The sequence below is a fragment of the Vidua chalybeata genome, chromosome 3, assembly GCF_026979565.1.
Source record: "Vidua chalybeata isolate OUT-0048 chromosome 3, bVidCha1 merged haplotype, whole genome shotgun sequence".
In the NCBI taxonomy this organism is placed as follows: Eukaryota; Metazoa; Chordata; class Aves; order Passeriformes; family Viduidae; genus Vidua; species Vidua chalybeata.
In genome coordinates, this window is record NC_071532.1 from 64,089,074 (window position 1) to 64,103,300 (window position 14,227).

At 37.3% G+C, this 14,227-nt stretch overlaps 1 protein-coding gene across 1 annotated transcript in view; it reads left to right on the forward strand.

Moving 5' to 3' along the window:
• MAN1A1 (mannosidase alpha class 1A member 1) overlaps positions 1-11,603 on the forward strand; it is a 139,105-nt gene extending 127,502 nt beyond the window's left edge. Inside the window, exons 9-12 of the mRNA XM_053938058.1 lie at positions 898-1,117; positions 1,906-2,078; positions 7,334-7,449; positions 8,091-11,603. Of these exons, the coding sequence (XP_053794033.1) occupies positions 898-1,117; positions 1,906-2,078; positions 7,334-7,449; positions 8,091-8,217 (636 nt within the window). The 3' untranslated portion in view covers positions 8,218-11,603. The remainder of the gene's footprint in view (positions 1-897; positions 1,118-1,905; positions 2,079-7,333; positions 7,450-8,090) is intronic.
• Positions 11,604-14,227: the final 2,624 nt, after the last annotated feature.

Genomic DNA, 14,227 nt, shown 5'->3' on the forward strand with positions numbered 1-14,227 from the left:
TGTTGAATACTGTTTCTGGATCTTATGATTTCAACGGAACAACCAGAGCACTAATGGATAGCTGAATGTATGACAGAGTTATCTCCTCTTCATCACTTTTTTTTAAGAGTAATATCTTACTTTCTTTGTGGGCTTCTAATTAATTTGCTCTTCTGCATCTCCTCTGTTGTTTTAATTCTGTTCCTCCCACAATGGCAGGTTGCCTTCCTGGATTTTGTAATTTGTGACCATACATTGCTAACATCAACGTCCAGTTCCCTCTAGATTTGTGTATTTTTATTCTGCTTAGGGTTTTTTTCCAGAGATCTCAGTGAGACCCTGCTCTTGATAGATAAGTGGAGGATTTCTGTTTGGGAGGGGAAACCCACTGGACTTCAGGAATCCTATCTAGACTCAGAGGCCTAACATCATTCACTGCACACACTGAGCTGTGTGTTTTGAATATGAGTTATGACTGCATATAATTCACATTAAATTATATCAATAGCCACCTCCTTTAAGTCAGAAGTAAAATGAGAAATACAGAAGCTGAAGTGATCGCTAATAACTATTGAAAGTTAAATTGCTATTAAAATCTAAATTACCTGAAACTGCTCAATGTAAAAGGGGAAAAAATAAAATACTTCAAAATTTGAAGTGTATTTTGTAGGTCTTTCCAACATTTTTATAAAACACACCCTGTAAATTGCTTGAAGTCGAAGCAAAATTAGTCATCGTTACTGAAGTATGTTCATTTGCCTTGGTTTGGCTGCACTTTGAAATTATGCTGGCTCCTATTATCTATTGCACTTTATGAGCAAAGGCAATAGAGAGCTAAAACAACCAAACATACAAGACAGCTTTGTCCTTTGCACTTTACCAAATGGGCCTTTGGTTTGACATCATGTCCTTCTGCAGGCTATAGAGACCCACCTCATCCGAAAGTCAAGCGGGGGCCTGACGTACATCGCCGAGTGGAAGGGCGGATTGCTGGAACACAAGATGGGACACCTCACTTGTTTTGCTGGAGGCATGTTTGCTCTGGGAGCAGACGGAGCCCCCAGTGACAAAACAGGCCATCACATCGAGTTGGGTGCTGAAATTGCCAGGACTTGCCATGAATCCTACGACCGTACGCGTGAGTACCATGTTGCAGAGTTAGGCTGCACGGCTTACCTTCACGAAGGCAGCCACTGGTGTTTTTGCATAAAGCTGAATGAAAGTTGTAGCACAGTGAGAAGCGTTCATCCCTTCTGAGCAAATGCTGCCTTGCTTTAAGAGTAACTTTTAAATGGCTGCTCTGTTTTATAAATAATTTCTGTGTACCTGAAGCGTATCTCCTCGCTGTAGTAATTGACGTGACAGTTACATAACAGTAATTAACAAGCTTCTTTCTGTATAGCTGAATACAAGAGTGGGACTCTGTTCATTTATGCATCAATATAGGTATTACTTACGTTTTATGCACAAAAGAATATTTTTACACTCAGTTCTGTTGATACAATAGAATAGTTCTGCAAACAATAGAATTGCACAAAGAAATAACCCTTGCAGCATTTTAGGTCCCAGAGTGTATTTTCCTGTTTGATATAGAAAAGTAAATATCCTCATCTTTTAGGTAAAATTTCACTTGTTGCTAGTTACATGAAGTCTTCCAGAATGCAAATGTTAGCATCGCTGTTCAAACTGTAACTGCCATTTAAGGCATTGGTGAAGAACAGCTCTCTCCTACTCCAAATTATTTATAAAATATTAAAAAAAGGAGGAGCTGCAGTATCTTTCATAAATCACATCGTTTTGGGTAAGCTGGCTTTGTGCCATGTAAAAGCGTAGCTTGATTTGGTAATTTGTGGAGTTCGATTTGGTTACATAATTTGAAACCTTTTTTAATGCCTTTATTTTAGTCTGTGCTTTTTTATTGGCTAGGAATGAAACTGGGACCAGAAGCCTTCAGATTTGATGGGGGTGTTGAGGCCATTGCTACAAGACAAAATGAAAAATACTACATCCTACGACCAGAAGTCATAGAGACCTACATGTACATGTGGCGCCTCACTCACGACCCAAAGTACAGGGAGTGGGGATGGGAAGCTGTTGAGGTAATGCTCTATTGGACTTTTTTGTTGTTAAGTCCTAGTAATATTGTTAAGTGAGCTATTGAACAATACCTGGACACTGTTCAGCAGTTGGAAGCTGAAGATTTATTTTAAATCAGAGATATCAATTCAGATTTCATTTCATTTGGCAAATTTATTTGCCAAATAGATGACATTTTGACAAAACCAAGAACTGCTGATATTGTATAATAGAAAAGTACCTTGTGATTTTTCCTTCTTAAATACTTCCAGGATTGGGTGTCACATTTTGGATGTACTGTCCAAATGTACATTTTGCATGTGACTGGAAAGTGCATACATGTGTCAGATTTGGGCCTTGGATGTGGAAATAAGTTTTATGAAATGTATTTTCAGTAATAGTATGAAGGTGATTTTAATTAAGGTGACAAAGGCCAGGATGAAGGACTAGATAGTGCCAAACAAAACCATGTTACTTTCAAGAAGCATAAAACTTCCTAAATGACAACAATCTCATCTAGATTTGATTTTTTTTGTCCCACTGGTCTTTGAGCTTCAAGCAGTCATGCTGAACCTAGCTATTTGTGTTTGTCTAGCACAAGCCTTCCAAAAGGGCAGCTAGTCTGCCCTGCAAAGAATGGGCTTGCCAAATCCATTGTTTCCCTTATTTCAGCAGTTAATCACTCTTAAGGTTGAGAGCCTTTTAGGTTTACCATGTTTCATCCTCCAGGTATGGGTCCTTATTACACTTCTCTGGAGTTCACTTCTGTCCTCCTCACAGTGATACTGCCCTTGCTAAATTAGCTGACATCTCATAGGAAATACAGCAAGCTGAAGAACATTATTTTTCTGGCTCTGTGTACTTAAGAAAAATGAAAAAAAAATCAAAACTCTCTGCAGTATTTTGTTCACAGTGACCTCTCTTGTACAAAGGTATTTCTTTCCAGGATTTCAAAAATATCCTGTTTGTCAGTTTACCCAACACCTTTTGCTTGTAGAAGTGTATGATTACAACCTTCTTGGAGGGGCTTACACCACTAGTTATAGAAGGTTGCTCTACTCCAAGGGTAGAACATGTAGACTTGTGTCCTACAGTTTATCATCCATAAGGGACTCTGCTAGAGAGCTATTACTGGGTTATGACCCCATAAACCCAACTCCCAACAGCAACCAAGATCTGTAAATGTATTCAATATTCACTGTAGATACTGATCATATCAGAAATGTTGTGCAAATCCTGTTGAGCATTGTGGAAAAAAAGGTTATTTCAAGTCTGGTAATTAGATATCCTCCAGGAATTAGATTTAAGGCAAAATCTGATTTCCAGAAAAGAATAGTGGTATTAACTATGCTTATGCTCTCAAACTTCTTGCCTGAATATTCACAATTGTTCCATACTTGCACTGAGCACTGTATTCAGCTAGGTAGAGAGTAGTTATTTAGGGCATTGTATTTGCCTCCCTCAGGTGCTGGCTCTGGGGGGCCCTGAAACAATATGCTTCTGAAGTACTAAATCCAAAGCAATTTGGGTTTTAAAACCTCTAATTTAGAAGGCTGTTCCCTTACTTTCTTCTTTGCTAACACCACCCATAGGCACGCATTTTACTACTGGAATCTTCCCAGGCTGATTATAATTGGCAGATTTACAATGACTGTTTGTGGAAGTCATCCCATCAGGCTTCAGCAATGCCAACTGTTCCTTCTCCAGGAGATGTTTTTCCTGACTCATTGTTACTGCCCACACTGATAACGTTGTTACAAACAATTGAAATGTTTTCCTTATTATTATTTTTTACCCATTTGGTTCATTTGTTTGTGTTTCTTTCAAGTTGGTACACTTGTTTGCATCCTTCTCACTCCCACGTGTCCCTTGTTTAACATTCTTGTGGTTATTCTCAATCTGGCTCTAACACAGCCTGTGTGGGGGAGATGCAGCTGGTCCCTTTCTGCCCAGGGCCCATCTTCCACTGTCCTAATGTGCAGCTGGGTGTTTCACAAATACAAATCCTACAGCTTTCCAGAACTTATGCAGGCAGTTGTAGGTTTAAAAATCTTTTTTCTTCCTGTCCTCTCTTGGTGTTTATAGCCATACAGCTCTACCTTGTACAGTATTTCTTTGTTACAGCACATATCATGCTAGTTTACCATAACTATGTCATACATAAATTCTGTTCCCTCTTGCTCCTTAATATTGCCCCAAAGAGCACTTGACCCATTCTGTACTCAGGGAAGCCCCCAACCACTGAGGGTCATTGGTTTAATTACCAGTACCTGTTGCACAAAGGGGAACCTGAGATTGAAACAAGAAAAAAGTGGAAACAAATGATCAGACCATTTGGGTTTTGTCCAAAAAAAGTTGTTCTTCACGTGTTTCATGTCCACTTTCAACTCATTACTCTGACAATAAGAACTCATTAGGTTTTTTTTCCAGTGCCCTTGTAGTAGAAAAGGAGGCTGTTTTAGAGTAATGTCTTCTAAACTCTCTGACAAGTCTCTTAAGTCTTTCTCTAACTTTATAGACTAAAAATATGCTATAGCCCCCCCATTTTTTCTTTGTGAATTTGCTTTGCTGCTTTGAGTCCAAGATAATTTTGTACGTACTTCAACAGCTGGAGAAAATGCAGTTATGACCACCAGCAATATCCACTCTTACTGAGTCAGAAAGGTTTTATCAGCTTAGCTCATGAAAGCTTCTCTCTCTGCATTATAAATGTGGCACATATTTTAAATTTTTAGCACTTCCTTTGTTTTTCCCTTTATGATAGTTTGAGACTGTCAGCCAGTTTTCACTGTGCTTGATGTTTTCCATTACTGTATCATAACTGATCCTAGCCACCCTCATTTTCTGAGAGCTAATTATTTAAAATGTGTTTGATTGTTTCTTCCTGCCCCCCACTACCCCTATCACTGTGAACATCACAGTACTCTCAAACTGCAGGAAAGGACACAAAAGCCCATCTCTGCCAGGATGGCTGACAACCTAGAGCCTTTTTATACTACTAATCCTGCAGGTGGATGTCCCGTTCCTTTAGTTATGTGGAAAGTAGCTTTGAGGGATGAGATGCTTCATATTTGCATCAAGCAGATACCACCAACTTCCCCCATACAAAGAATGCTCTTAAGTACATTAGAGCATATAAATGGTAAATGTAATTTACTTTTATTTTACCTCTCCCTGTTTAGAATGAAGATATTTCCTTGCATAGTAGCCTTATCCTTCAAGTTCTGCTTCTGCTGTGCCTTGAAAAACATCATCTTTTGTTTGACATTGAAAATCCAGACACAGATGCAGAATTTTGAATTTGTTGCAGGTTGAAGTAGACAAGAGGGAAGGAATACCAGCCAGAGGAAATTACTTCTTTAAACTTAAGTATATTTGTCATTTAGTAAATGTGTCCAGCAAAATTAAAGAACCTAAAGACACATAAGAAAAGACAAATAGGCTGTTATATTTCAAAGGATCTCTTCTGGAGAAAAATCCCTTTTAAATATACGATAGGCAGCTTACTCTCTGGTGAAAACTAAGGAGAGCCTGACATGCAAGCCAAATGTGTGCACACAGCTACAGGGACTCCAGCAAAATCAAGGACGTTTAGGATATCTACTCACAGCAAAACACAGATCTTAAAGAGTCTTTAGAGCAGGGGAAGGTGATGAATACTTCAGTAATTATTAGTGACTCTTAGTCCCATCTGTCTTCAGAAAATACTTATTCTGCCTAGTTTAGATATATCCTCTACCTTGCTTTTTAGCTTGTGTGTTTTGAAATGCAGCATCTTTCCCTAAATAAAATCTACACATCCTGTACTCACTTCAGTGATATTTGTAGCAACTTCAGAAAGGGAGGAACCAGTTATCTCCTGGCTCTCTCTTCAAGGGGGATAAAGCCCCAGGTATTCCTGCCTGAAAGTTGTTGTTCCAATACCTTTCAGAAAAATTTCCACCGAAAACACCTTATTTTACAGTAGGGTGGTCCTGAGTGAATGCAGCCATCCACAATCCTTACTATCATTTTCATTGCGAGAAGTTATTTAGGGTTAAGTAGCATTTTCTGAATTTGGTTTTGAATAATGAGTTGTTTTAAATATAATCATCTTAAATTCTCTTTATTCCTTCCTTATACTGTCTGATAACAGAGAGTTGTCTTAAAAGAGAATAAGAAAAATTAATAGAGTAAGAATACTTGTGGCCTTGTTAAATACATAAATTATTAGGAAAAAACCTATTCATTCATATTTTTAAATATAATAGTGATAAGATAACCAATATTCAAATAAAGTATTGGATAGCAGTATATAAGTTATGGCTCATATATGGGCATAAAGGTACCACCTTTCTATTGCAAACACCTAAGATAAAGAAAAGCAACAAAGTTTACTAGTCTCACTGTATATACCTTCTACAGATCCAGAATATTTTTTGCCCTTTTATCTCTTCATCAGATCTTTTTTCTCCTTCATAAATACAGGACATTCATGTGGGCAGAAAAGAAATTTCATTGTGAAATAGGAATCAGTCATCTGTTTTACACCTTTTAACTGAATAAAGAATTTGGAAATCAGCTAGAGAAAAACACATTGCTATTGTTACAGCTAAATTATGTTAAGTCTTGGCTTTCTGTCTACTCCTGTGTAACAGACAAAGCTTTTTCAGAGAGGTAGCAAAGAAAAATATGACTTCTGCACAAGAGAAATTCAGTCATAGCCCAGTATCAGTGGTTTCCCATTGAAAAATTAAATAATTGCAAGGAGAAGCCATACAACTTACAGAGCAAATGGAGAGTTGCCTTTCCTTTTTTTTGAAGGGATTTGCAGGAGGCAAGGAAAAGACTGATCTTTAGTATGGTGTTCAATTATGTCACAATTTTAAGTACCAAAATATGACCAGAAAAGATATAGGTAACACAATTTCCAAAGGCTGGGAGATTGGGAGAGAAAGGCTATTGTTACTCCTATTAAAAAGAGTAAAAAGAATATAAGTGAAAATCCATATGTCTTTAAATCCTTATACCCATACATCTTTCCTTCTGAAAGCTGCTTTGTGTTCACTTTTCATTCATTCATTTATTATTTTGCTTCTCTTCCTGAATATGAAATTAGACTGGCATGTCTGTGTCTTTTTTTAAAGAGTTTTCTATCTAGACATTTACCAAGTTTTCATCTCTTTATCAAAAGAATTGTGGCAATTGTTTTTTGCTAGTTTTATTGTCAAACAGAAAAACTGACATATTATTCATTTTGTTAATCCCACTGATTTGGGTGTTCTCTTCCCTGCTTCAGGCACTGGAAAAACACTGCAGAGTAGACGGCGGCTATTCTGGCATTAGAGATGTTTATAACAATCATGAAAGCCATGATGATGTGCAGCAAAGTTTCTTCCTTTCAGAGACACTCAAGTAAGTTAAGGAAGTTGACTTTCATTAATGTGAAGTAGTTCTGTTTATCACCTTTACAGATAAGTATTTCTCATTAGTACCCTTGACACTCTCACATAACAAAATTTGAGTGAAATAGCAGAGCTTTCCTTAGGTGACAGGAAGGAAAATTGCCTTTTTTTTTTCCGGCTGTGTCAACAAACTAAATTCCCTGATTTCTGCAAATTATCTTTACTTCTGATAAAGGTACTTGATAGTTTTTGAGACATTGCATCTCCTATCTTTGATAAGATCTTATTATATATGCCAGCGCTAATGAAACAAATTGACTAGACAGAGAACTTAACAGGCTTATATTGCATACTTTTAATTCTAAAACTTTAGTAAAAGAAGAAAAAACAACTTCCTTGGAAAGCTTGCAGGGCCTCTTAAGAGAAAAAACCAAAAGCTTTTGTTATCTATCATCATCTCCTAAATTTTTAATGAGATTAAAGTTTGATCTTTTCAGTTCTGGGGTTTTTTTTGCTGTGCAAGAAAAAATCAGTCATGCCATCTCAACAGGAATTTTTACACTCAAGTAAATTAAATATGAATTATTATGTGTTTTCCTGAAAATCACTTCCCCGATGTGGTCTTATTTCCTGCTTTTTTTTTCTTGCCAGGTACTTGTATTTGCTGTTTTCTGAAGATGATCTTCTTCCATTTGAACACTGGGTCTTCAACACAGAAGCTCATCCTCTCCCTGTTCTTCACAAAGATGATGGAAATAAAGAAGAAAATGAGAAATAGATGAAGATTAATTTATATTTTGTTTCAATCCTTACGTTTCCAGGACTTGGGCACATGATTTGGTTTTAAATTCCTAAGTTAAATTTTTTAATCAAGTGTTTTGCAGTCTGATTTCTTTAACAGTAAATTTTTATGAATGTACCCAATTAATTATGATAAAACCTTAATCCTCTAATTCAGATTAATACCTTCTTAGAAGTGAAATAGGGTATCTTCCCAGATTCTGTTAGGCTGCAGTGTCATTTTGGCCAAAAAAGCAGATAGTCTGCATGTTACTTGTCTCCTGTTATGCTTTTAATTTGACTGCAAAATTCTTCTCTCCTCTGTGAGGAGATGTATGCTTTAAGCTGTAATATTTTGCCATGTTGCAAAAAGCCATATTGAATTAAGTATAAAGAGCTTTTTCTTTTTTTTTTTTATGTTCGATATTAGTTTGTTTTGTGTGTCATCCAGGACAAATCTTGTGACTGTGACAGCCTCTTCTTATGCGGGTCTATCATTACTTGCTGGAGTATCTGATGTATTTCATTGTCACTGAAGTCTACCTAGGGGTATTTTCATCTCATGCAGACACAACTCTGAAACTGCAGTATAAGTTGAAGTTAGAGTAATCTAGTTTCTATGGATTTAAGCACATTAGTTAGCAGACCTTAGTTTTTCAGGTTTTGATTAGAATATTGTAATAGAATAAATTGTTTCCTCCCTTTTCTAGGTGGTGTTATTCTTATGTCTTTAGTCAAGCTACTATGGAGTAAAATAAGGTAGTCATTTCATATTAGGAAAGGGACTATTAACCTTCTTTATATATTTAGTCCAGTAGCTTTCATTTGGTTGGTTGGCAAAAAGAAAACCACTCAATGACATTTTCCTGGAAGCTTAGAATTATATCAGATACAATTTGTTTGTTTTTCTGTTACTTTTGCAAAGATTTAGGTAGGTCCAGACTTGACACCAGACTTGATGGTTAATTGTCACAAAGCAATTTGATGTATCTGTATGAATAAAGGTAGACGTTCAGATGCATTGAAGAAAACCTGTCTCCTCAAAAGAAGATAAGTCATTCAGAGAGGAAGTTATCCTGCATTGAACTAAAAGTTTCTGACAACACTGTCTTGTCTTAAGTAACAGAAATGCAATGTGCTTAAAAAATATTCCTTAGAGTAGAGACCTGACTTACTAAGAAAGGTAACAGCTTTGCCAAAAATGTTTTGCTCTGTGGCATCACCAAAGGGAAAAAGAAATGAGGCACTATTAATTCCTGTTTCTACGTGGTTTCAAGCAGTTTACATGATTTTTAACTCTACCTGTGTTTTCATTTAGTGATGGGATGACTTCCATACATTTCAGGTAGGAAACACCTGGCTTGCTATTCTGAGAAAGAACATTATTCGTTGACTGGACTGCAGTGAAACAAATCTGGTTCTGAACAGTAACATTCTTGAATGGTATTTAGTAGGATAGCTTACATGTCCAGCATTGCTAATCACAGCTGAGGGAACACATTTGTTTAGGCTTTAAACTACATTTTTCCTATGCTGATACAGGTCTGCAGTGGAGGTTTTCTTAGGTAGCAGTCAAAAATAACTAATTACACTTTCATATATAGCAGCTGGAAGCTGACCCATAGAGTTTGCCCTCAAGTCTGTAAAGACAGCACTGCCTGTTGCCTCCCCTGCTGACAGAGGAGATGGCATGTGCCACACAAGCTGCCAAAGACATTGGTGTGGGGGGCAAGGCAAGGATCCACTGATGCTCCAGCACGGGCTTGGCAGAGCTGGGCATTGCTACACGGGAGTTATTGGGGCACCCTGGTGAGCTGGGCCACCCAGCACTGTGAGAATGGATAGAAATGGATGTGCAGGTAAAGCCTGCTTACACAGAGCCAGCCACAGCAGCTCAAAACTTTTTGCTCCACTGTTTTTTTATATTATTATTTTCTTTTTAAAAGTATGGATTCTCTTATGTCACAGCAGATTTCTGAACCCAACCAAGCTAGGATGAGGTCTTGACTCTCTCCTCTGTTGAAAAGCAGAAATTCTGCTGCTTTTGATTTTCCAGAATTTGTACCATTGGAGGACTATACTTCACTGTATTTCTTTATAAATGGTATTTATAAGGAAGATTTTTTTCCATCCCCTGAACCACCATAGCTGTGGAATAAAACCAAAATATTTCCTCTCTTTTTAACATATAACAGTAATTACTTTTTTCTTAGTTATGTTTACTGGGTCACCTGCTGCTACTGCCCCCCACATGCATGTGCTGCTTTACACCTCATCTCAGTTAAATAACTACTCAGACAGAAACAGTCTTTGAGAAGTCTGTTTTCTAAGCCACTTTCTAAGTGGTTTTCTTAACCAAGGTTTACTTCCCCCAGCTGTCTGTAGTGATGTTGCTGGTACTTAGCAAGCTGAAGGGAACAGTAGAGAAGCAGACAGGTCTTCTCCACATTTCAAAAGCAGGCTTCAGTCACACAGCTCTATGTGCATTGGGTCTTATGTGCTTAAATATAAAAATCATGGTTGTTTCCTTGTAAAACAGACATTTCACATGAATTTTTCTTAGCGTGGGAGTTAGGATGATTTGAAAGAGCACAAATTTGATGTGGTATTGGTATTCAGGTTGTATGTACAAACTGCACTATACTGTACTTTTTGTAAAGTAATGTAAGTAGACGAGAAGATTGTACAACATGTAGATCTGCCAGCTGTAAGAAAAAAACTTTTCATAAACTGAGAATATATCCATTTTTTTTTAAATAACCCCAAAGCACCAAAGTTAGAGCAATCATTTTCAAATAGTCCACTGCTTGTTAGATCAGTAAGATAACATGCATTTTAATTTCCATTCACGTAACTAACTTCATGGAAGTGGCTAGTGATGGTGACTTTGTGCTCCCGGTCATTCGTAAGAGCAAAAGAAATTGCTTATTGTTGGGGGGAGGGGGTGGCAGGGGGGAGAAGACAGTGACATGGACACATTATCTTTGCATAAACATACTGCCCACACTTCTTCCATTTCTTTGTAGCATAAGAATGCATTTAAATCAACATATATTGAGTCCCAAGAGGTAGATCCCTTTAAATGGTACCAACAGTGTTTCACAGGGACAAAAATTTTTTTGATTGTTTGTGAGATAAATATTGCATATGTGTTGGTTATACACAGATTTTTGCAATGCTCAATGGCTCACTGTTTCTATGGTAACTTCATACATATCCATTTCTATCATGTATTTAAATTGGTTTGATTTGTACATATTCCATTTAGTCTTTTCATCTTTATATAAACTGAAATTATGGAATACATAACAGATCAAGATGCTTAATTTTTAAGAACTTATATTTGTAAAAATTTCTCTATTGTGAATAAAGTCTTTTAATATATCTGTTCAACTGGTTATAGTTTTTTTTACATGTGCTGCAGAAGTAAGTATAGGAATCTGCTGCATATTCTGGTTTAGCTGCTGTACTCACAAATTTTTGTCAGTACTCTCTGTACCTGTTAAGATGCTGTTCTTAATTAATGTCAGTGTATAGAATTTCTACCACTGAAATAAGTTTCTAGGAATTTTTGTCAATAAAATTCAGCATACCAAATGTATTTTGGTAGAAAATGAGCCTGCTAATGAAAAGAGAGAAGCTGGAAAGTGGGAGGTGGCAGGCAATAAGCACAGTGAAGGTCAGTCGCTACAATTCATGCTCTGCACAACACAAGTGGGCAAAGCTAAATGCCAGTTAGGAGCAAACAGTGCAGTAGAGATGACAAGGCTGTCACAGTGCCCAGTGTTACATGACCATGTAATGAAATCCTGTCGTTAGCCCATGCTCCAGAGGAGAGGGAAACAGTTGTCATAGGAACTGTAACTATTTTGTTTCAGAAAGACGTTAAGATTTCCAATCTAAATATTGAAATAACAGCTACACCTCCTGGATAACCTTGCTTTCTCTGTTTGGTAGAAAGCCTCCTCCCAAGATGATACTGAAATAAACTGCTGTGGTTTTACAGAACAGTCTCAGTAGTATCAATTTCTGTCAAAAGACCTAGTCATTAGACTTGCTTAAATCATTTTTGAGGGTAGCTCTGAGATTTTTTTGCAGCAGTTTCAGCTACACAGTGAAGTCTTTGGGGCAGTCAGCAGACAGTGTCCTCCTGCAGCTGGCCCCAGGACTAGACAAACTGCTACTCAACAAGGCAGACATGAACTAATGCAAACCTTCCTGCAGACTGGGATTCAGAAGAGATGTAAATGCAAGCCTGGGTTAGAATTTCAACCAATTTAGTCTCCTTAATTGGATGCTTGGTGTGGCTTGTTTTCTGCAGGGGAAAAGGGAACTAGGACTTAGTTGACAATTAGTCAAGACAAAGAGGATTTGCCCCATTTGCATTGTCCTGTGGCATTCCTCTATCACAAGAGGAGCTCAGCACTCACATGATAGCATCTGCTATGGAAACAGGCCCTCATCTGATCTACCTTAATCTTGGGATTAGTCTGTCCTTGTTGATCTCAAATGCAGGAGGAGAGGTCACACATTGAAAAGCAAACCGTCAAACCCAGGAAATGGTCACTGAGACTCAAGAGTTCTGCTCTGAATACTGCAAGAGGTAAACCACAGGGTTTTGCTCTCCCCTGGGTTTATGCATTCATACACGCACTGAATGGTGGATGGAACAAGTCCCACATCAGAATCCAGCTGGAGCCCAGCAGGCTGTTAGCATGCAGCATTATTCCAAAGCCAGCACCCTCGTGACCCTCATGTCTCAGGTGCCTCCTTCTCTGTCTGCATCAACTCTCACTCACCATGTAAACTCATCATAATAAACCCTCCCACTGGAAGCTCCTCTAAAACTTTCACGTACTCTCCAAACTCTGTGCACACTTTGTGGCCAAGTTGTGGAAGGTTGTTTACCTTCTACCATTCTCGTGCTGACATTTTAAAGGACCCCTCTCATTATTAATATTTTATGCCTTCATTCCAGTTGTGTGTTGCTTTCACATCATCAAAGTAGGTCAGAGCTATAATTAGTCTTGAGCACCTCAAGTTAATAAAAGTTATTTAAAAAAAAAGTTAATTAAAAAAATTGGCAGTGTGCTTTTAATGTACTGTAACAATCTTGCCCAGAAAAAATACTATTGTCCACGTCTTACTTTAATCTCAAACCTGAACATTTCTCACTAAAAAAGTGAGAGAACATGCAGACTCTATTTGTGTTTTATACTAAGATATATTTACAGATCTAAGCAAACCTTATAACTATCCACTTCTGCCATAGGATTTGATAGATTGTAATATAGTTCTCAGTATCTAATTCTCACTTCTTTCTCTTCCAAAGCAAAAAATGAGGAGGTAACAGTGCCACACTGAAATATATTAATATTTTCCAATAGAGCATTAATTGGATGGTCATTGCTGAAACCTGCTTGGGCAATCTTCCACCTTAATATCCATTCTGTCACTAAAAATGGGCTAACAGAGAAATTTCTTGCATCAATGAACATTTTTTCTTTCTAAAAATAACTTGTACAGCAAGAGAACCAGCTCCATTTAAGTAAGTGGCAAAATTGTTCATTTTAGCGAAGTCATTTTTTCACTCAGAGAAAACAATTCCATAGAATTTTACATGGAGACTTGTGGAGTGGATGCAGCTGAAGGAACACTTGAGGAAAAGGCAGCAGGCATGCTATGTTTATATTTTCTTTCTTTTATTTTTTAATATCCTACAGATTATCTGTTTCTCAAATATGGTTTAGACAATAAACATCATGTATGAATTTATTCTCACTAAGCAAACTCTCCATCTTCTTATCAGTCAGAGCTGTTTTTCCCAGTGAAAACAAATCAGTGGCTTCAATTCAGCTGTTGCTTGGCTTCTTTAATGAAAGTGTGCATGTCTTAACTTGAATAGCTTCAACAAAATTTGAAGCTTTCTTTTCTCTATCATTCTAAAATGTTTTAATATATCACATATATCACTCTGTTTCCAACACTGGCTGCCAAATACACACAAA